Below are 20,344 nucleotides of genomic sequence, written 5' to 3'. Positions count from 1 at the left end.
ATCATGTACTGTCGTTCTGCTGACTAGTTAGCGCGTGACAAATGCGTTTCACTGTGTCTCTGTACACGCGACAATAAACGAAACCTTTATAGGCTCCCTGGTTTCGGCGAACAAACACAGATTACATCGGGAAGTTTCGTGGAAATTTCACTCCAAATTTTCAAATCCCGCCATGAGACAGTGTCTTTACAACAGTGGGCTTCAACAAGTCAATTAAAGCCTCCACCAGTGACACGGCAGCTGGTTCATGGATAGCAAAGGTAGACTTGCCAACCTCACCCGAAGATATCACCAGGCACCTATCACTTGCTAGACTCCCATCCGCCCTCCCACGTTGAACCAGACTCAAGGCCACAAAGGAGCCGAGAGGCCAAAAACCACGAATTAAGAGCATTCTTATTTTCTTTCAACGCTGTTTAATTGTGAAATGCTTGGGATATGGATGAATGCTGACTGTGTAAGATGGGGAAGCTGTCCAGGCTGGTGTGGTTGATGGGGGTGGGGGGTAGGGCTCGGTCAGGACAGGTGGGAGGAGTGAATGGTGAGTGGTAGGTGTGGAGGGGTGGGTGATGAGTGTGAGTGTGGTGGGGGGGGGGGGGGGGGGGGGGGGGGGGGGTGGGGGCTGTGGGAGGGGATGGACTCCGGGGCGGCGCTGCTGGGCTTTAGCGAGGGGGGGGCGGCGGGATTCTCGGAGAGGAGGGGGTTGCAGGAGGCCGGGGGTAGGAGAGGGGCTTGCTGGAGGTTGAGGAGGAAGATAGAGAGAGGGGGGGATGGGCCTTGCAGGAGGCCAGTGGAGGGGGCGAAGGTGACTGCCTCTCCTCAGGCCGGCGGTTTGAAGTCGGCTTCCAGCAGCTCCTCCCACAGCTGGCAGTAGGGATGGAGGCGGCTGCTCGGCTTGTTCCTGCCGTCCACCAGGAGTCTCTTCTCCCTGCCCCACCGCAGGAGCCCCCCTTCCAGGTTGTACACGTCCACAGTGCCCGGGTCACTCCGCGTCGAATCCCCGGCGAAGAAGTCGCACAGTCGCTGCGCCACCCGGCAGGCGTGGAACCCAACGGTGCAGTAACACATCACCACCGTGCCAGTGCTGTCTGTGGGCGAGGCGGGTCACGTAGCGCTCAGGGAACAGGTAACGTCACATCCCACAAAACACACCCCAATACAGTTACAGACATCAGCCGAGCAATGTCTCCCTCAGATACACAGTGTGTGAGTGAGACCCGTCCCATAGTGAGGGTTAGTGTGTGTGTGTGTGTGTGGGGGGGGGGGGGGGGGGGGGGGGTGCGGGTGAGGGTTCATAAGTGATAGGAGCAGAATTGGTTCATTGGGCCCATCATGCCATTCAATCATGGCTGCTCTATCCCTTCTTCCTAACCCCATTCTCCTGTCTTCTCCCCTGACACCCGTACTAATCAAGACTCCATCTCAGCCTTAAATAAACCCATTGACTAAACCTCCACAACTGTCTGTGGCAAATAATTCCACAGATTCACCACCCTCAGAGTCAGTGTGTGTGTTGGACGGGTCGGGTCGAGGCAGCGGGGTGACCAGTGGGGAGGGGTACGGGGTGTGTGGGGGTCAGGGTTCCCCACCTGTCAGTCCCAGCTCCTTGACCACCGTCCCCACGTCGCTGGTGTCCGGGTCGATGCGAACGGCTCCCTCCAGGTGACTGACCTCATACTCGGCCGCACTCCGGACATCCTGTAACCCGGCGAGAGACGTGGGTCAATTCTCCCCGTTGTCCGGGTGGAAGCGGCGCCGCTTTCCCGGGACCCGCGGCTCAGTGGGAGAACCGGCCGCGATGTGCGGGTCTCCCCCGCGAACCCTCCACAGGGGGGTGGGGGCAATGACGGACAGGGGTCGCTCCCCTGACTCCCCGTATGGGGTGGGGGGGGGGGGTCGTGGTCGAGAGACTTTGGCAAGTGAAGAGAGGGAGAAGTAGGGGTGGAAAGAATACAGCTGGGAAAGGGGAGATTAGATGGGGAGATAATGAGATCCAGGGGTTGGGACGGGACGCAGCGGTGGAGGGAGGTAGGGGAGACCCGTGGGGGGAAATTGTTCAGGGCGCGTTGCCGGCCCCGCTCACCAACAGCAGCAGCCGCTCCCGTTCCCGCTCCCCCCGCAGCAGCTGCTCCAGAGCGGCCGGGCCCAGGCTTCGCACCGCGGGGAAGCGCCAGCGGATCCACTCGCTCACCGGCTCCATGAGGCGGCTCCGCACGACACGTCCCGCCCCCATCCTAGACCCGTAGCCCTGACCCCCACCCTCCCGCACTTGGCCAACCCAACCAACTCGAGGGCCAGCAGCTCCCACCGCCGACGCTCAGTCCTGGACCCAACAGTCAGATATTCCGCCCCTGCATTTTGTGTTAGAACTGCCCACTCTAATGTTGACCTGAGTCACAAATATCCCATGTCCACCCTAGCGCTCACAAGCCAGAGGCTTCATCTGACCCGAGTCTCGAGTCGAATCGTCACCCATTCCTTCTCTCCAGAGATGCTGCATGTCCCGCTGAGTTACTCACCTTCGTGTGTGTCTATCTCCGGTTTAAACCAGCGTCTGCAGTTCCTTCCTACACTTTTAAACTAATCTCTTCTGCCTGCATGTGAACCGAATCCCCTCCCCCTCTCTGCGTGCCTATCTGAAAGTCTTTTAAACACCACTCTCATCTAGTCTTTGACATTTCCACCCTGGGAGAAAGGTTCTGACTGTCTGTCCTATCTTTGCTTCTCATGATTTTAGAAACTTCTAGTTAGTAATAAAACAGAAGTGTTTCTCTCCCCCCCCCCCCCCCCCGACGCTCCAGGCTAAAGGAGACAAGGAGATGGCGGAGCAGACTGTATGGGCCGAATGGCCTAATTCTACTCCTGTCACTTATGATGTGATGAGACAGGTAGCAGCTGCAGAGGAAGCCGTGACCTGCCATTGCCTGTGGTGGTGCAGCCATCCCGCTGCACCAGGGCCCCGGCTTTGATCCCGACCTTTGGTACTGTCTGTGTGGAGTTTGCACGTTCGCTCTATGGCGGCGGTGCCCCAGTTTCCCGCTGAGTTACTCCGGCATTTTGTGTCTATCTTCAGTGTAAACCCGCATCTGCAGTTCCTTCCTACACCAACCGTTTGGTGCCTGGTGACTTGCCCCAGTGTTGTTGGTTGGCGAGTTAATGGGCGCACTAGTGAGAATGGGTTACAGGGAAGTACGTGGGTTGATTCATCTGACCTGACTGGTCTACGCTGTCAGTGAGTCGCTGGTGTGAATCACTCTATGTGGCATACCAAAACCTGAACATATGAGAGCGGATTTTCATCACAGCATCCTCCTGTGGTAAATTTCACCGAGTTTTATTGTCCCATTGAAGATGGTCACAAAATGCTGGGTTAACTCAGCGGGACAGGCAGCATCTTTGGAGAAAAGGAATGGGTGACGTTTCAGGTCGAGACCCTTCTTCAGATTTCAGTCAGTCACCCATTCCTTCTATCCAGAGATGCTGCCTGTCCTACCGGGTTACTCCAGCATTTTGTGTCTATCTTCGGTGTAAACCGGTATCTGCAGTTCCTTCGTACACAATGCTGGCTGCCAGCTTCTGAACTCCCTAAACCCTTCACCGCTCACACCTCCATTAAGAGTTCTTTAAACCGGCGTTCTTCGACCTAGGTTTGGCAACGTCCTCGGTACCAGCACTCCGACAGGAGTTGCACGGGTAACCTCCCGGACACTACAGGAATGGTTCACTTATTAATGAACCCTGTTGTTAAAGTTTAACTCCCCGAGTTTGTACCTTGGACACAACACAGCCTCTAGTCTATTGGCGCTGAGACAGCAACATAAGAGATCAGACGTCCTGTACAGCGCTGGAGCACGACGACCACGGTTGTAATTCATGAGCCTCAGCAGCTAAATTGTGCACAGAACAACACAAACAGCACTGAGAATAAATCACTCCTGTGACACAAGGAACCGCAGTTGCTGGAATCTTGAGAAAAGCCACAAAGTGCTGGAGGAATTCAGCAGGTCAAGCAGCATCTGTGGAAAGGCTGGACGGGTAAGTCTTGGTGATGCTGGTCAATATTAGACAGGAAGCTGACCATTCCTTTGCTCGGCCTCCAGCAGGGGCAGCACAGCTGGGTAGAGTGGGTGACTCACTGCACCCGAGACCCAGGTTCGATCCTGACCTCAGGTGCTGCCTGTGTGGAGTTTGCACCTTCTCTCTATGACTGGACGGGTTTCCTCCAAATACTCTGGTTTCACCTCATAGCCCAAAGATGTGCGGGGTTGGAGATTGGCCTCTGTAAAGTTGTCCCTAAAGTGTATGGAGTGGATGTGAAAGTGGGATAACATAGAATTAGTGTGGATGGGTAGGAAGGAGCTGCCGATGCTGGTTTATACTCAAGACAGGCACAAAATGCTGGAGTAACTCAACGGGTCAGGCAGAATCTCTGGAGAACATGGATAGGTATAATGTGTAGGAAGGAACTGCAGATGCTGGCTTCAACTGAAGGTAGACACAAAATGCTGGAATAACTTAGCGGGACAGGTACAGTGCTAGGGTAACTCAATGGGCCAGACAGCATCTATGGAGAAAAGGAATAGGCCACAATTCAGGTCAGAACCCTTTTTCAGACTGACCCACGAGTTACTCCAGCATATTGCACCCATCTAGCGTGATCGGCTGTCGGCATGGACTCGCCAAAGGGCCTGTTCCATGCTGTATCGTTCTATCAATGATTGCACTCCCTCACCGGACAGTTGTCGAAAGCAAAGGAACCACACACCTGGCAGAAGAGCTGGAAGTCCCAGGAAGATGGCAGGTTGGGGAGAGGGCAGGGTGCATGGAGCTCAGCTCTGTCCTACTGGCTCAGTGGCTTAAAACCATGAATCGGTGAGAGGCAAGATGGGGAGGTGAATCATGGCTGGTGGAGAGGCCACCATCGATAGGGAGGGAGGGGCGAGACTACAGAGAGACTTCAACACAAAGTGAGGAGTTTAAAATAGAAGGCAGCGAGATTGGGGGAGATGGGACATGTGGTACAGGAGGTCAATAAGTGCAGGTTGACAAGGTTTGTGGGAATGCAACAGTCAAGATGTTGAGTAAAAGGGATGGAGGAGGGTGGCTACACTGAGGCAGCATTCATGGCAGGTCAGAGCTGTGAGGAGGAGAAGAGGCTAGTCCCAGAGTCCTGGACACCGAGCCAGCTCTTCCCAGGACAGATGCTTCTGTCAGATTCCTTATTCTTCCCATTCTCACCACCACTGGTTTGTGCACAAACATACTGGGATTGTGCACATGCAAATTCACACACACTGGGTTTCTCCCAGAGATTCGGAGTGGAAACTACCCCATTGTATCAATCACAAATGATTTATAGACAAATCTGCGATAATTTACAAAATAACCCAACACATCTGCCGCTGCTGGCCCAGTCACTGCCAATGCTGCACTGGGAGTCACAGGGGAATCCTGACCACAGGCCCTCACTGATACACTGACACCCATCCCCACCAGTACTGTATCCCAGTGTTTTACAGTGTCAGACCCGTCCCCACCAGTACTGTATCCATGTTATGCAACGATAGTGCAGGACTGGGCTGGACAGGCAGACGTGAGTTGTTGCTGGATGTAGACTTTCACAACAGACTGAAATCCAGGAACTCTTTTTTGACTCCTCCAATTCCGTCTACAAATGACTAACATTTCTGGGTTCCCAACTGGGTAACCGGACAAGTTCTACAGGTTCTGAAGAGATGTTCATCCTATTGGTGTAGACTCTCAACAGTGAATCCAGCCGATGGCCACAGGAAGCAGACCGCAGATTCTAGCACTTCAATCACTGCACAAGTCCGACTGGTTTATAAATATCCGCGGAGGGGCCCTCCTGCCCGGGGCCCCTGCTCCATGCTGTCTCTGTCCATGTGCCGCAGAGCCATTGGCCAGGCTGTGGGTGCCCTCCCCCCGCTGACCCGGCTGGCTGGCCCGCTGGGCCCTCACTTGCTGGAGGCGTTGTTCTGCTGCTGCTGCTCAGCCAGGGCCTGCTGCAGCCGCGCACGCTTGCGGGAGTAATGCTGCCAGTGCAGCAGCTGCTGCTCATCGATGAACTTGGCGCACTGGGCGTTGACCAGCTCCTTGCGGAAGTGCTCGTACTGAAGCAGCTCCAACATGTGGAGACACTGGGGGTACCTGGGGAGAGAGAGTGAGAGAGTGAAAGAGGAGGAGGGAGAGAGGATGAGTGGGCGAGGGAGAGGGGAAGAGAGGGATGGGAGAGTGAGAAAATGATTGTGAGTGAGCGAGAGGGAAAGAGAGAGGGGGAGAGAGTGAATGGGGTAGTGAATGAGTGAGAGGTGTTGAAAGAGGGGGGAAGATCAAGAATGGGGAGAGAGGGGAGATAGAATGAGTGAGTGAAGGGGAGAGTTACTGAGGGAGAGGCAGAAAGAGAGAGTGAGGGACAGAGCGGGAGATGGGCGAGAGAGTAAGAGGTGAAATGGGGGGTCAAGAATGAGGGAGTGAGAGAGAGTAAGTGAGAAAGAGGGTGAGGTGGAATGGAAATTGTGCAAGGGAGAGGAAGAGAGAGTGAGGGAGGGGGTGGGGGGTGGGGGAGAGAATGAGTGAGAGGTGGTAGGAAACAGACGAGTGTGTGGGGGGAGACAATGTAATGTCACAGATCGGCGCATGAGCACTCACACGGTACATAGAGCAGTACAGCACTTACTTCAGGTACCTGGCGTACTCGGGCTCCTTCCAGTACAGGAGGTATTTGAAGTAGTTGACAAACGTGCGGTCTCTGAAGTAACCCCTCTGCGCCAAGACTGTGGCCGGAACAAGATCACTCTATTAGATGGCAGGAAAATTGGACTGCAGGCATTAACCCTGCTGCACCAAGCCCCTCAGCCACAACCCCTGGTCCCGTACCCTTGCCTCTCACTGGGCATCAACTGTGACCACATTCCCTCATGCCCAGCTGCCCTCTCCACCCATTCTTTATAGAAGTCACTCCCTCTAACACCACTGCTGCCTTCATAGAACAGTACAGCACAGAACAAGCCCTTCGGCCCAGGTCTGCGTCAAACACGATGTCAAGTTAATCTAACCTCCTCTGACTGCACGTGATCCACATCCTTCCATTCCCTGCATATCCATGTACCTATCAAAAAGCCTCTTAAATGGACATCTCCACCACTCCTGATAACGTTTCCGACACCCACCATTCATGTAATACCTCCACTTTACATTTCGCCCCTCTCATCTTAAAGCTATGCCCTCTAATCTTTGATATATCCAACCTGAATAAAAGGTTCTGATTGTCTACCCTATCTATGCCCCACATAATTATATTTAATTCAATCAGGTCTCCCCTCAGCCTCCGATAGCCCAGAGAAAACAACCCAGCTGCGGGGAGAGAGCGTGATACTCACAGTTTAGGTAGTTAGGGTTCGCCAGACACTGAACAAACTCCAGCTCCATCTGGAATCGCAGCTTCGCCTGTTCCTCTGGGGGCAGGGAGAGGGGGGTAAACACACAGAGTAACTACCTCGCCGTTTAAGTACAGACGGCCGCACGATGTTGGAACCGTGAATGATAACCTGCGTGGTCCGCAGCGGAGAAGGACCATGACATGAACTCGTCCCCTCTCCCTCCCCTATCCACCATCGGCCATCCGAAATAGCACAGTGGCGCAGCTGGCAGAGCTGCTTTACTGCACCAGAGACCTGGACTCAATCCTGACCTCGGGTGCTGTCTGTGTGGCGTTTGCACGTTCTCCCTGTGACTACGTGGGTTTCCTCCGGTTGGTCCGGTTTCAACTCTCTATTCCCCCAGCTCCCTTCATCCTCTCACCTTCTCCTCCATCAACCCCCCCGTGGTCTTACCCTCTTTCCCCCTACTTCCTCCTCCATCCCCCACTCTCACCCCCGCTCTTTCCACACTCCACCCTCCACCCAACCCTCCCCCCCCCCCCCCCCCCCGCTCCCATCGTCTCCTCCAACAACCCCTTGGTCCTACCCGCTTTCCCCCTACTTCGTCCTCCACCCCCCCCCCCCCGCTCCGCTCCCATCCCCCACCCACAGCTCCCCACCCCCCCCCCACCAGCTCCCCCCCCCCCCCCGCCGTGATCCCCTGCACTGGGTCACATGGCCGGAAGCCGCCTCCCTGTCTCCAGGGAGCTGGAAGACCGCGGCCATCGTCCCTCCGCCGGCCTCGCGCCTCCACCAGACCCGCAGCCTCCGCGCCCGACTGTGCTGCCGACCGGAGCTGCCCCCGCCCCCACCGCCTGAAGCGGCCCGTGAGACCGGCGAGAAGTTGAAGCGGTCAGTCGGCGGAACGGGCGCAACCCCCGTCCTCACCACCACTCACGGGAAGTGACGCACGGTAGGTAGGCCACTTCCGCCCCCAGGGCTGGAGGACTAGAAACCAAAGATCTTAGAGCGGAGCAAGATAGGTTACTCTCACGCAAACGTGAGGTACGCTCATGGGCGGTTTCATGGGTAATTACAGGACACATTTTAGCAAGCTGACTCCGCCATCTTGTTCCGCCATCTTGCTCCGCTTTCTTGGTCCCGCCTTCTTGCTTCCGGCCAGAGATTGGATCCGCAGCGGGGAGAGAGAGTGCGGGGCCCGGGGCAGCGGGGAGAGAGAGTGCGGGGCCCGGGGCAGCGGGGAGAGAGAGTGCCCCGGGGCAGCGGGGAGAGAGAGTGCGGGGTCCGGGGCAGCGGGGAGAGAGAGTGCGGGGTGGGGTGCAGCGGGGAGAGGGAGGGCGGGGTGCGGGGCAGCGGGGGAGAGGGAGGGCGGGGCGGCGGGGAGAAGGAGGGCGGGGTAGGGGGCAGCGGGGAGCGAGAGTGCGGGGCCCGGGGCAGCGGGGAGAGAGAGTGCGGGGCCCGGGGCAGCGGGGAGAGAGAGTGCGGGGCCCGGGGCAGCGGGGAGAGAGAGTGCGGGGCCCGGGGCAGCGGGGAGAGAGAGTGCGGGGCCGGGGAGAGAGAGTGCGGGGCCCGAGGCAGCGGGGAGAGAGAGTGTGCGGGGTCCGGGGCAGCGGGGAGAGAGAGTGCGGGGTCCGGGGCAGCGGGGAGAGAGAGTGCGGGGAGAGAGAGTGCAGGGCAGCGGGGAGAGAGAGTGCGGGGTCCAGGGCAGCGAGGGGTAGCGGGGAGAGAGAGTGCGGGGCCCGGGGCAGCGGGGAGAGAGAGTGCGGGGCCCGGGGCAGCGGGGAGAGAGTGCGGAGTCCGGGGCAGCGGGGAGAGAGAGTGCGGGGAGAAGGAGTGCGGGGCCCGGGGCAGCGGGGAGAAGGAGTGCGGGGCCCGGGGCAGCGGGGAGAGGGAGTGCCCCAAGACAATGTTTCTTATTTACAATGTTTCTTATTTAATGTCCCTTGTCTAGTCTGAAATAAAGTTCATTATTGGTTTAGAAGAAATATAATTGTGTGTGCTATAGACATTTATATAATTTAATGTATGTGTGTTTATAAACATTTTATTCCTTAACAAGAATCAACAGAATTATGAACTAATTGAATTATGAATCTAACCCTATATCACGCACAAAAAGTCCCCCCTGTCAATCACCCTGCGAGTCGGTCGGTTCCGGTTACTACAAAATCAACTCAAACACGGCTTGTGAGCCATTTAAAAAGAAATGATTTAAAAAACATTAAAAAAGACAATTACCAGAATCAAATTTTATTCTTGACAAGAAGTTTGAACTGACAGATTTATGAATCTGACCCACACAAACTGTTGCCCCGCAACATTGATTACAGTGCGAGTCGGGTCGGGTCAGGTAGGCTCAGGTTGCTAAAATGGGCGTGGAAAATGCCCATGATCCCCCTCCATAGCGTACTACACGTCAGTCCATTGCATTTAGCAGGAGTAGCCTATCTTGCTCCGCTATAAGATCTTTGCTAGAAACCAGAACTGCCCCTCCCCCCCAGTGGGCTGGAGGACCAGGGCTGGAGGACCAAGGCTGCCCCCAGTGGGCTGGAGGACCAAGGCGGCCCCCCAGTGGGCTGGAGGACCAGGGCTGGAGGACCAAGGCTGCCCCCCAGTGGGCTGGAGGACCAAGGCTGCCACCCAGTGGGCTGGAGGACCAAGGCTGCTCCCCAGTGGGCTGGAGGACCAGGGCTGGAGGACCAAGGCTGGAGGACCAAGGCTGCCCCCAGTGGGCTGGAGGACCAGGGCTGGAGGATCAAGGCTGCCCCCCAGTGGGCTGGAGGACCAGGGCTGGAGGATCAAGGCTGCCCCCCAGTGGGCTGGAGGACCAGTTCCACCCTCAATGGTGGAGGACCAGTTGCCCCTGTGACCTGGCAGACTTGTGCTGACCCCACTCCCCCCCCCCCCCCCCCCCTGAGCTGGAGGACCAATAATGGAGGACCGGTGCTGGAGGACTGGTGCATTAGGATCAGCTCGTCATACCTCCCTCTCGATCTTCATCCAACAGAGCATTAGGCCATGATCTCCCACACACTGCCTGGGGAGACAGCCTCATCACTGTCCCGATCCATGCTGCCTACTTTACCCTCCAGCCAATATCCATATCCACAGGCGGAATCCATAGTCTGGATCTGTAAATGTGATGGGTGGAGACACAAGGAACTGCAGTTGCTGCTATACGAAAAAAAGGACACAAAGTGCTGGAGTAACTCAGCAGGTTAGGCAGCATCTCTGGAGAACATGACTAGGTGACAATTTAGTTCAGAGTGAAGAAGGATCCCGACCAGGAATGTGGCCTTTCCATATTCTCCAGAAACATTGCCTGACCCACTGAGTTACTCCAGGAACTTTGTGGGTTTTCTTTCTGGAGACAGTCCCTTTGGCCCAACTCCTGACCTGCATTCAGTCCGTATCCCTCTAAGCCTTTCCCATCTATATACCAGTCCAAATATCTGTTAAATGCTGTTATAGTTCCTGTCTCAACTACCCTATATACCCACCTTTGTGTGCATAAGGTACCGGCGCGGAGTTGAAGCGGTCAGTCGGCGGAACGGGCGCAACCCCCGTCCTCACCACCACCACCACCACGGTTCACCAGACTGATTCCTGGGATGTCAGGACTGTCTTATGAAGAAAGACTGGATAGACTTGGTTTATACTCTCTAGAATTTAGGAGATTGAGAGGGGATCTTATAGAAACTTACAAAATTCTTAAGGGGTTGGACAGGCTAGATGCAGGAAGATTGTTCCCGATGTTAGGGAAGTCCAGGACAAGGGGTCACAGCTTAAGGATAAGGGGGGAAATCCTTTAAAACCGAGATGAGAAGAACTTTTTTCACACAGAGAGTGGTGAATCTCTGGAACTCTCTGCCACCAGAGGGTAGTTGAGGCCAGTTCATTGGCTATATTTAAGAGGGAGTTAGATGTGGCCCTTGTGGCTAAGGGGATCAGGGGGTATGGAGAGAAGGCAGGTACAGGATACTGAGTTGGATGATCAGCCATGATCATATTGAATGGCGGTGCAGGCTCGAAGGGCCGAATGGCCTACTCCTGCACCTAATTTCTATGTTTCTATCTATGTTTCTATGTACCTCTTAGGATCATTTTAAATCTCCCCTCCCACATTAAACCTATGTCCTTTAGTTTGAGACTACCGTACCCTGGGAAAAAAGACTGTGACCATTCACGTTATCATTTTATACATCTCCATAAGATCACTCCTCAGCCTCCTTCACTCATTTTAACTCAAGCCCTCCAATCCTGGAGGAGTTGGGCCGAAGGGCCTGTTTCTGTGCTGTACGACCGACTGGGTCTCTCTGCTCTTGGGTGACGTCAGAGGTACCGACATTGAACACTCACCAGAATTGCAGGGGGGGTTCAGGGGAGAAGGGGGGGGGGGGGGGGGGGTTCAGTTCCAAGGGGAGAGTTTGGGTGTAATATACAGCTGGTAGAAGCTGTTGATGGACAAGGGGCGGATGAGGATAAGGGGGCAATGATGAGGGGGGTTGAGAGTAAGAGAGTTGAGAGCCAGGCAGGAGTGAGAACAAGGGGGGATGAGAGGGGTGGGCGTGAAGGGGGTTGTGTGGGTGATGGGGGGGGGGGGGGGCGAGGATGAGGGGAGGTTGAGAATGAGGGGGTTGAGAGTGATGGGAGGGGCGAGGATGAGGGAGGGTTGAGGGTGAGGATGGGGGGAGGTTGCGGATGAGGGGGGGGTGAGGGTGAGAGGAGAGGGGGCCACGAGGAGACCTGTGGGCAGTGAGATGTGGGATGGGTGTTTCTGCACATCCCCGTCCATCCACACCTGATGCCGAGCGTTTCTGAGGAGGGTGGCACAGACGCCACAGACCCGGGTTCAATGTTCTCCCTGTGACCATGATGGAGTTCCTCGCACATCCCAAAGGCTGGTGGGTTTGCAGGTTAATTGCCCCGAATGTGTGAGGAATGGTTGAGAAAGTGGGATAACATAGAACTTATGTGAACGGGTGATCGATGGTGGGCATGGACTCAAAGGGGCCGAAGGGCCTGTTTCTGTGCTGTGTCTCCAATAGACCTGTGCAGAGGCGGCTGTTGGCTGGGCCTGCCCCTGCTCCCTGTGTGTGTTTACACCACATCTCTGTGCGTTACCTGCATGACTCCATCACATCTCCCACGGGAGCGTTCCGCAGTTTGCCTGATGCCTCCTTCCTGTGTTCCGGCAGCTTCCAGCGGCCTCCCCGCAGCGAGGATGAACCCAATCATCTGGTGGATCCGCAGCAGCTTTCAGTCCGTGCAGGATATGGGCTCCGACTCCCTGGTGCAACAGCTGGCACAGAAACCAGGACACGTCTTGCTGCTGGTGAGTGGCACTGCCCAAAACCTAGCCACCTCTCCTGGGTAACAGGGTCCAGACTCTGATCAATGGCATTTCCCACATCTACCCACTTCTCCTTGGTAACAAGGCCTGATCTCTGGTCAATGGCAATGCCCACATTTTCCCGATAACGGGGCCCAGACTGTGGTCAATGGCACTGCCCACTCATGCCCATCTCTCCTGGGAACAGGGCCCCGGCAATGCTCGATGGTCTCCGGTGGATGATGACAGCGGAGACTACTGGGATCAGAGCACAAGGATCGGCAGGTGAAGGGTGGATGTGGTGAGGGGTGGGAGAAATGGTGAGGGGGAGGGAGACACTGATGTGCAGAACAAACACTAGAGTACAGTGGAGGGACCTATCTCAGTGTCAGACCCCAGGGCACGGATGATACAACCGTGGGGGCTTTGAGAGGATGCTTTGAGTGATATAGACAGTAGGCAAGGGCATGGCAATGTATCCATTACAGGAGTATTTTCTTGAATGGTCAGAGGGATCTGGATTTCAAAGACCATTGGATCAGAATTAATGATCTTTTTGGTAGGAGATGAGGAGAAATTTCTTTAATCAGAGTGGTGAATCTGTGGAATTCTTTGCCACAGAAGGCTGTGAAGCCAAAGTCACTGGATATATTTAAGGCAGAGATAGATAGATTCGCGATTTGTTCCGGTGTCAGAGGTTATGTGGAGAAGGCAGGAGAATGGGGTTAGGAGGGAGAGATAGATCAGCCATGATTGATTCCGCCAGCCCCTAGACTCTATCTAACTCTCTTTTAAATTCATCCAGTGAATTGGCCTCCACTGCCTTCTGTGGCAGAGTATTCCACAAATTCACAACTCTCTGGGTTAAAAAGTTTTTTCTCATTTGTTTTAAATGGCATCCCCTTTATTCTTAGAATGTGCCCCCTGGTTCTGGACTCCCCCAACACTGGGAACATTTTTCCTGCATCTAGCTTGTCCAGTCCTTTCTATAATTTTATAAGTTTCTATAAGATGCCCTCTCATCCTTCAAAATCCAGTGAATACAAGCCCAGTCTGTGTGACCTCGAAGACATGTTGGAGACAGTAGCTTGTCCCCTCCAGCAGATGGCAGTGTTGGCCACCGTCAGTCAATGGAAGCAGATGATGTAATAAAAAGCAAATGCAGATGCTAGTTTATATCAAAGATAGACACAAAGTGCTGGAGTAACGCAGCGGGTCAGGCAGCATCTCTGGGAAAAAGAGATAGGTGGTGTTTCGGGTTGTGACACTTCTTCAGACTTCCCATTGATGGGCAGTGGTAAACCAGGTCAGACTCCACACTGTCCCATCACACACTCCTGGGGCAGGGACAACGCACCAAACCCAATCTTCTAACCCTCGTCCCCCTGGGTTACAGGATGTTCGGAGTGCGGCCGAGTATGAGGTCAGTCACCTGGAGGGAGCCGTTCGCATCGACCCGGACACCAGCGACGTGGGGACAGTGGTCAAGGAGCTGGGACTGACAGGTGGGGAACCCTGACCCCCACACACCCCCTAAACCCCACCCCCCACCCCAGGCCCTCATGGGCTCGGTCAGTCACCCCGATCACCCCGCTGCCTCTGCCCCACCCTCACTGCCCTTCCTCTCCACCTTCCCCCACCTCCCCTCCCCCGCGGAGAGTCAGGGTGGGGTGGAGGGAATCAAAGTGGTGGAGGTGCGGTGAGGGTGGGGTGAAAGGCTACAGGTGGAGGGCAAGGGGTGAAAGAGCAAGGGGTGAGAGGGCAAGGGGTGAGAGGGGAAGGGGTTGATGGCAAGGAGTGACGGGAGGGGACGAGACAGTTGGGGGGATATGCAGGGAGGGTGGAGTGGTGGGGTGAGGTAGTCTGGGGTGTGGGTGCAGGGTGCAGGGGGTCTGTGGAGGTAGGGGTGTGAAGGGGTGGGTGCTGAGGAGGGTTGGAGTGAGGTGGACGGGGGGGGAAGGGAGGAGAGGGTGGGTGTGAGGAGCAGGAGGACTGGTGGGAGGGGTGGGTGCTGAGGTTGGGGTGAGGACAGGAGAGGGTGGATGAGGAGCAGAGAGATGCATTAGGAAGGGTGTGGGCTGGACGGTGCTGAGGGGTTCGGGGTCACGAGACCGTGGGGAGTGGGTACAGGAAGATGCTCCCTCCTCCCCCACAGACACCCCCTCATTGCCTCCCCTCTCTCCGCAGCCAGCGGGCCTGCCCGGGACGTGGTGTGTTACTGCACGGTGGGTTATCGCTCGTCCCGGCTGGCACAGCAACTTGACCAGGCCCTGTCCACCGGAGCGCAGGGCAGTCCCGGCCCCAGCCCCAGCCCCAGGGTCTACAACCTGGAGGGGGGGCTGGTGAAGTGGGCCAACGAGGGCAAGCCCATCGTGGACAGCGGGGGCAAGCCCACCCCCCTCGTTCATCCCTACAGCGCCGTCTGGTCCTATCTCCTGCAGCCTGAGTTCAGGGCCAAGATATGAGAGAGGGAGACTCTCCAGAATCCTAACCCCGGACTCCTGACCTCCAAATGTGGACCTGACCCTGGACCCCTGACCTTTGGATTTCCGACCCTGAACCCCTGCACCTCCAACCCTGGATCCCCAACCCTGGATCCCCAACGCTGGACATCTGATCTTGGACCCCTGATCCTGGACCTCCGACTTCTGGACCTACAAACCCCTGGACCTCAGGACAACTGATCCTGGACCTCTGACCTCTCGACCTAACCACCAGACCCCTCGACCCTGGATCCCCCTGACATCTGGACTGATACCTGGACCTCTGACCTCCGAAACCCTGGACCCCCTGGTTCAGAAATAGTGCTCTGGGAAGGATGGGATGAGTTTGCTTGTGAGGAAAGGGTTAAAGACAATAGGAGCAGGAGTAGGCCATTTGGCCCATCGAGCCAGCACCGCCATTCAATGTGATCATGGCTGATAATCCACGATCAGTACCCAGTTCCTGCCTTCTCTCCATATCTCTTAACTCCGTTATCCCTAAGATCTCTATCTAACGCTCTGTTGAAAGCATCCAGAGAACCAGCCTCCACTGCCCTGTGAGGCAGAGAATTTCCACACACTCACAACTCTCTGTGTGAAAAAGCTTCTTCTCATCTCCGATCTAAATGGCTTACCACTTATTATTAAATGATGGCCCCTGGTTCTGGACTCTCCCAACATTGGGAACATGTTTCCTGCCTCTAGCGTGTCCAAACCCTTAATAATCTTATATGTTTCAATAAGATTCTCTCTCATCCTAAATTCCAGAGTATACAAGCCCAGCCGCTCCAATCTATCAACATATGACAGTCCTGCCATCCCGGGAATTAACCTCGTGAACTAGGCTGCACTCCGTCAATAGCCAGGTGTGGTCTCACTTGAGCCGTGTACAACTGCAGGAGGACCGCTTTGCTCCTATACTCAACTCCTCTTGTTATGAAGTCCAACATACCATTCGCTTTCTTCACTGCCTGCTGTACCTGCATGCTTACTTTCAGTGACTAATGAACAAGGACCCCCAGATCCCGTTGTACTTCCCCTTTTCCCAATTTGACACCATTTAGTTAATAATCTGTCTTCCTGTTTTTGGTGGACAACCTCACATTTATCCACATTAAACTGCATCTGCCATGCATCTGCCCACTCACCCAACCTGTCCAAGTCACCCTGCATCCTCCCAGCCAGCTTTGTGTCATCTGCAAATTTGCTAATGTTACTTTCAATCCCTTCATCCAAATCATTAATATATATTGTAAATAGCTGCGGTTCCAGCACTGAGCCTTGCGGTACTCCACTAGTCACTGCCTGCCATTCAGAAAGGGACCCGTTAATTCCTACCCTTTATTTCCTGTCTGCCAACCAATTTTCTATCCATGTCAGTACTCTACCCCCAATACCATACGCTCTAATTTTGCCCACTAATCTCCTATGTGGGACCTTATCAAATGCTTTCTGAAAATCCAGGTACACTACATCCACTGGCTCTCCCTTGTTGATGACTGGTTCTGGGGGAAGGAAGGATTTACGGAGGTGTCATTAGCAGAAGGGCAGTGTGGGTGTGGTCTGTGGGATGAGGTGCCGTTGGAACGGTTGGGTACAAGGACACTGGGCTCTGCGTGGCCATGGTACAGGGGACGGGACGGATGGGTGTACACGACAGTACTGGACCAGACTGTGTGATATGCCAATGAATCAGCATACAGTGACAAATTCTCGGTCTGTCTGGGCTGGGGAACGAGTTAGTTATCCGGTTAACACAGGACTGTTTGTTTTGCAATGGCCAGATGTTGGGCCACATGTAACTACTGAATATTTACACTACGGTATCTCTGGGTTAAATCAACATCATGATTGTCACTTCAAACACTAATGCTTCCTTAATAAACAAGTAACAGCAAACTGCACCAAATGACATCCTTTCATGACAGAATATTGAACTCCCAATCCAAAAGTAATAGAATTAAACTCAAACTGAATGTAATTACATCTTCCAATTCTGGAGTGGACTCTACCAGGGGTACAGTCCCTGAAGGTGCCCACATTCGCAGGGGTACAGTCCCTGAAGTGCTCAGTTGGTTAGTTTAATTTGGCATCGTGTTCAGCAAGGACATTGTGGGCTGAAGGGCCTTTTCCTGTGCTGTTCTATCTACGTAGCTATCTTGCCTCCACAAGGCAGTCTGAGCAGTATCAGGCCATTCAGCCCCTCATGCCTATCCCGTCATTCAACCTGGTCATGGCTGATCCAAGTGCCCTACGATCAACTGTGCAAATCCCCAAACTCTCAACTTCTTAATCTTTTAAAATATTTATCTGTCTCCCTCTTTGTCACTCTCCCGCTGTTTAAAACATCTCAACATCCACCGTGTTAAGTCACCTCCCACCATCATGGTGTCTTATCTATTGGAAGAAGGTCACTTCCCATTCCTCTAAACTCCACGGAGCATGAATGGGGATAAGGGAACATGATTCAGCTCCCCCCCCCCCCCCCCCCCCCCCCCCATTGAGAAGGAGCCGGTTGGGGAGTGGGGAGGGTCATTGATCGAGATGCAAGACTACAGCCCAGGTAAACGGTGGCAGAATATTAAATCATTGCACGGTGGCGCAACGACCAGGGACCTGGGTTCGATCCTAACTACGGGAGCTTGGCTGTACTGAGTTTGTACGTTGTCCCTGTGACCTGCATGGGTTTTCTCCGGGTGCTCCGGTTTCCTTTCCATTCCAAAAGCCGAACTGGCTTGTAGGTTAATTATCTTGGTAAAATTGTAAATTGTCCCTAGTGTGTAGGATAGTGTTGGTGTGCAGGGATTCTTGATCGGCATGGACTCGATGGGCCGAAGGGCCTGTTTCCGCGTTGTATCTCTAAACTAAACTGAAAATAAGATCAGGGGTGCTTTGCTGTCCGTTCTCCCTCCCCCGCCTCATATCCCTTACTGACTGAAAATCAATTTCAGCTTCCAATACATGCAAGGATTCGCCCTCTGTAGATTTCTGGGTGAGAAAGTTACAAATTCTTGCAACATTGCTTAACGTAAGTACTTACTAGGGCAGGTGGGTGTTATGGGTGAAGCAGTGGGCATATTGGGCAAGGGAGGGCGCATGGGGACACCACCACCCGGCAGTGTCCCCCTCAGCCACACACCATCCTGTCTCCGAGATACCTTGCCCTTCCTTCACCGCCACTGGGTCTAAGGTCCTATACCCCCCTCACTAACAGCACAGTGGGGGCACCTTCACCAGAAGTACCACAGCCCTTCAAGATGGCGGCAGGGTAGAGGGGTATTTAGGGATGGGTGATCAATGCTGGCTTGAATCCTGAACACCATCAGAGGTGAGGTACTGGGCGGTGACGCCGTTGTACTGCGGTGACCGGCCGCCCAGAGCTTGTCCTGAAGGCCCAGTAGACGCTGTCCCTTCTCCGAGGGTCACCACGATTTTGCAGTGGAGAGGTGTGCGTGTGTCGAGGGTCCTGAGAGCTACGCCGTGTGGAGCTGTGCTCCTGGTAGGGCCACCCAGGGCAGGCAGGTCGAGGGAGAGGTTCCTGACAGAGCGCGGCCCAAGGAGCTAACCTCAGCGGTGGAACAGGCGGAGGATGGAGGCTGGCCGGTGGGTGGAGACCACGACGAAGATGGAAGAAGCTGCAGCAGGGAGAGTCTCTCAACTGTGGTGGGATCCGTGCCATGGACCCGGTTCTCTGTGCGTGCACCAGTCTCCCCTCGGTAAACAATGTCACCCACAGGCAGCACCCGGGGAGGGATACACCCCGCAATAAAGTCTGTGGCTCCACGATCGGCCTGTTCATCCGGCTCAAGACCAAAGCTCAAGAACCACAGATTTTGGATGCGGAATTTCGTCCTGGCCAATTCCCAAATGTGCTGTAATTAGTGTTTTCAAACAGTGACGCAGAGGGAAGAGCCACTGTCTCACAGCGCCAGACACCCGGGTTCGATCCTGATCTGGGGGGGGGGGTTCTGTGTGTGTGTGGAGTTCGAGTTTGCACGTTCTCCCCCGTGATCTTTCCTCCGGGTGCTCCGGTTTCATCCCACAACCCAAAGACGTGGACGTTTGTATATTAATTGTTTTCTGTAAATTCCCCCTAGCGTGTCGGGAGTGGATGCGATAGTGGGATAACATTGAACTAGTGGGGGGGGGGGGTGCGGTCGGGGTGCAGGTGGGGGGGGGGGGGGGGGGTGGGGCGGTGAGGGGGTGCAGGTGGGGGGGGGGGGGGGGTGCGGTCGGGGGTGCAGGTGGGGGGGGGGGGGGGGGGGGTGCGGTGCAGCGAGGTCAGTGACTGGGTGGGCGGAGGGACCAGACTGTCCCCAACTCTGCTGCTGCTGATGGCGACGTTGCCGGGTTCTCGTCCCCGTGTGTCCGCTGCCCGGAGCCGCGGCCCCGCTCCACCCGGCCCAGTATACCCGGGCGGTGCCGACCCACAGCCCGTGACAGTGCGGCCCACAGGGGGAGGGGGAGCGGAGGGCGGCCATGGCCGGACAGCGCTGACCCCGGGTGGAGAGTGGGGGCTGTCCCGAGGGATGCGCTCCTTCGGCCGCTTACACCTTGGTGCTCGGGTTCAGAGCAAAGATACTAGAGCATTTGGTTCAGTCACCATCCACAATTATTTACAGCGCAAAACTTGACTATTTTGACGGTTTTTAACAGGTAAGAAAGTACGCGTTTCGAGTGTTCACAGTGTATACCGGAGGCTGCCATGTACTCCAGAAGGTTTAAGCTGTTTCGTGCGTCACGCCCTTTGACCCGTTGACCTTACGTGCAACCCCCCTATAAATGTAAATGATCCCTAGTGTGTGTAGAATAATGTTAGTGTGCAGGGATCGCTGGTCAGTGCGGACTCGGTGGGTATATTTCCCCGCTGTATCTCTAAAACTAAAACCCATTCACCAATCCTAATTTATCCCGTTTTTTAAAATCCTCTTAACCTTTCCATCATCTCATTGTAACTGTGTCGACGTCCTATACGTGGCGACTCTTTGCATACTTCGTGCATGGTTTGCAAAACAAAGAATTTCACTGAAATGTCAGATGATAGTAGCGTTTCAATGAATCATTCAATCTCCCCCAGATTCCACCTGTCACCCACACACCCACCCACACAGCTAACCCAACGACCATCG

General features: G+C 54.9%; 2 protein-coding genes across 2 annotated transcripts; one reads left to right on the top strand and one right to left on the bottom strand.

Annotated features, from left to right (window-relative positions):
- Window positions 1-876: 876 nt before the first annotated feature.
- Window positions 877-15,257, top strand: LOC129710454 (uncharacterized). Its single transcript, XM_055657409.1, has 4 exons — window positions 877-1,126; window positions 12,599-12,735; window positions 14,129-14,237; window positions 14,920-15,257. The coding sequence occupies exons 1-4, from the start codon at window positions 877-879 to the stop codon at window positions 15,195-15,197; spliced, it is 774 nt and encodes a 257-aa protein (XP_055513384.1). The 3' UTR covers window positions 15,198-15,257.
- On the bottom strand, window positions 5,334-8,352 carry med31 (mediator complex subunit 31). Its single transcript, XM_055657750.1, has 4 exons — window positions 8,137-8,352; window positions 7,401-7,478; window positions 6,698-6,794; window positions 5,334-6,168 (listed from the first exon to the last, which is right to left on the bottom strand). Exons 2-4 carry the CDS (start codon window positions 7,447-7,449, stop codon window positions 5,976-5,978), a joined length of 339 nt encoding a protein of 112 aa, XP_055513725.1. The 5' UTR covers window positions 7,450-7,478; window positions 8,137-8,352; the 3' UTR covers window positions 5,334-5,975.
- Window positions 15,258-20,344: the final 5,087 nt, after the last annotated feature.

The sequence above is a fragment of the Leucoraja erinacea genome, chromosome 28 (assembly GCF_028641065.1).
Source record: "Leucoraja erinacea ecotype New England chromosome 28, Leri_hhj_1, whole genome shotgun sequence".
NCBI classification, from domain to species: Eukaryota; Metazoa; Chordata; class Chondrichthyes; order Rajiformes; family Rajidae; genus Leucoraja; species Leucoraja erinaceus.
The sequence above is the reverse complement of the archived record's forward strand: the minus strand, read 5'-3'. Positions and strand labels throughout refer to the sequence as shown.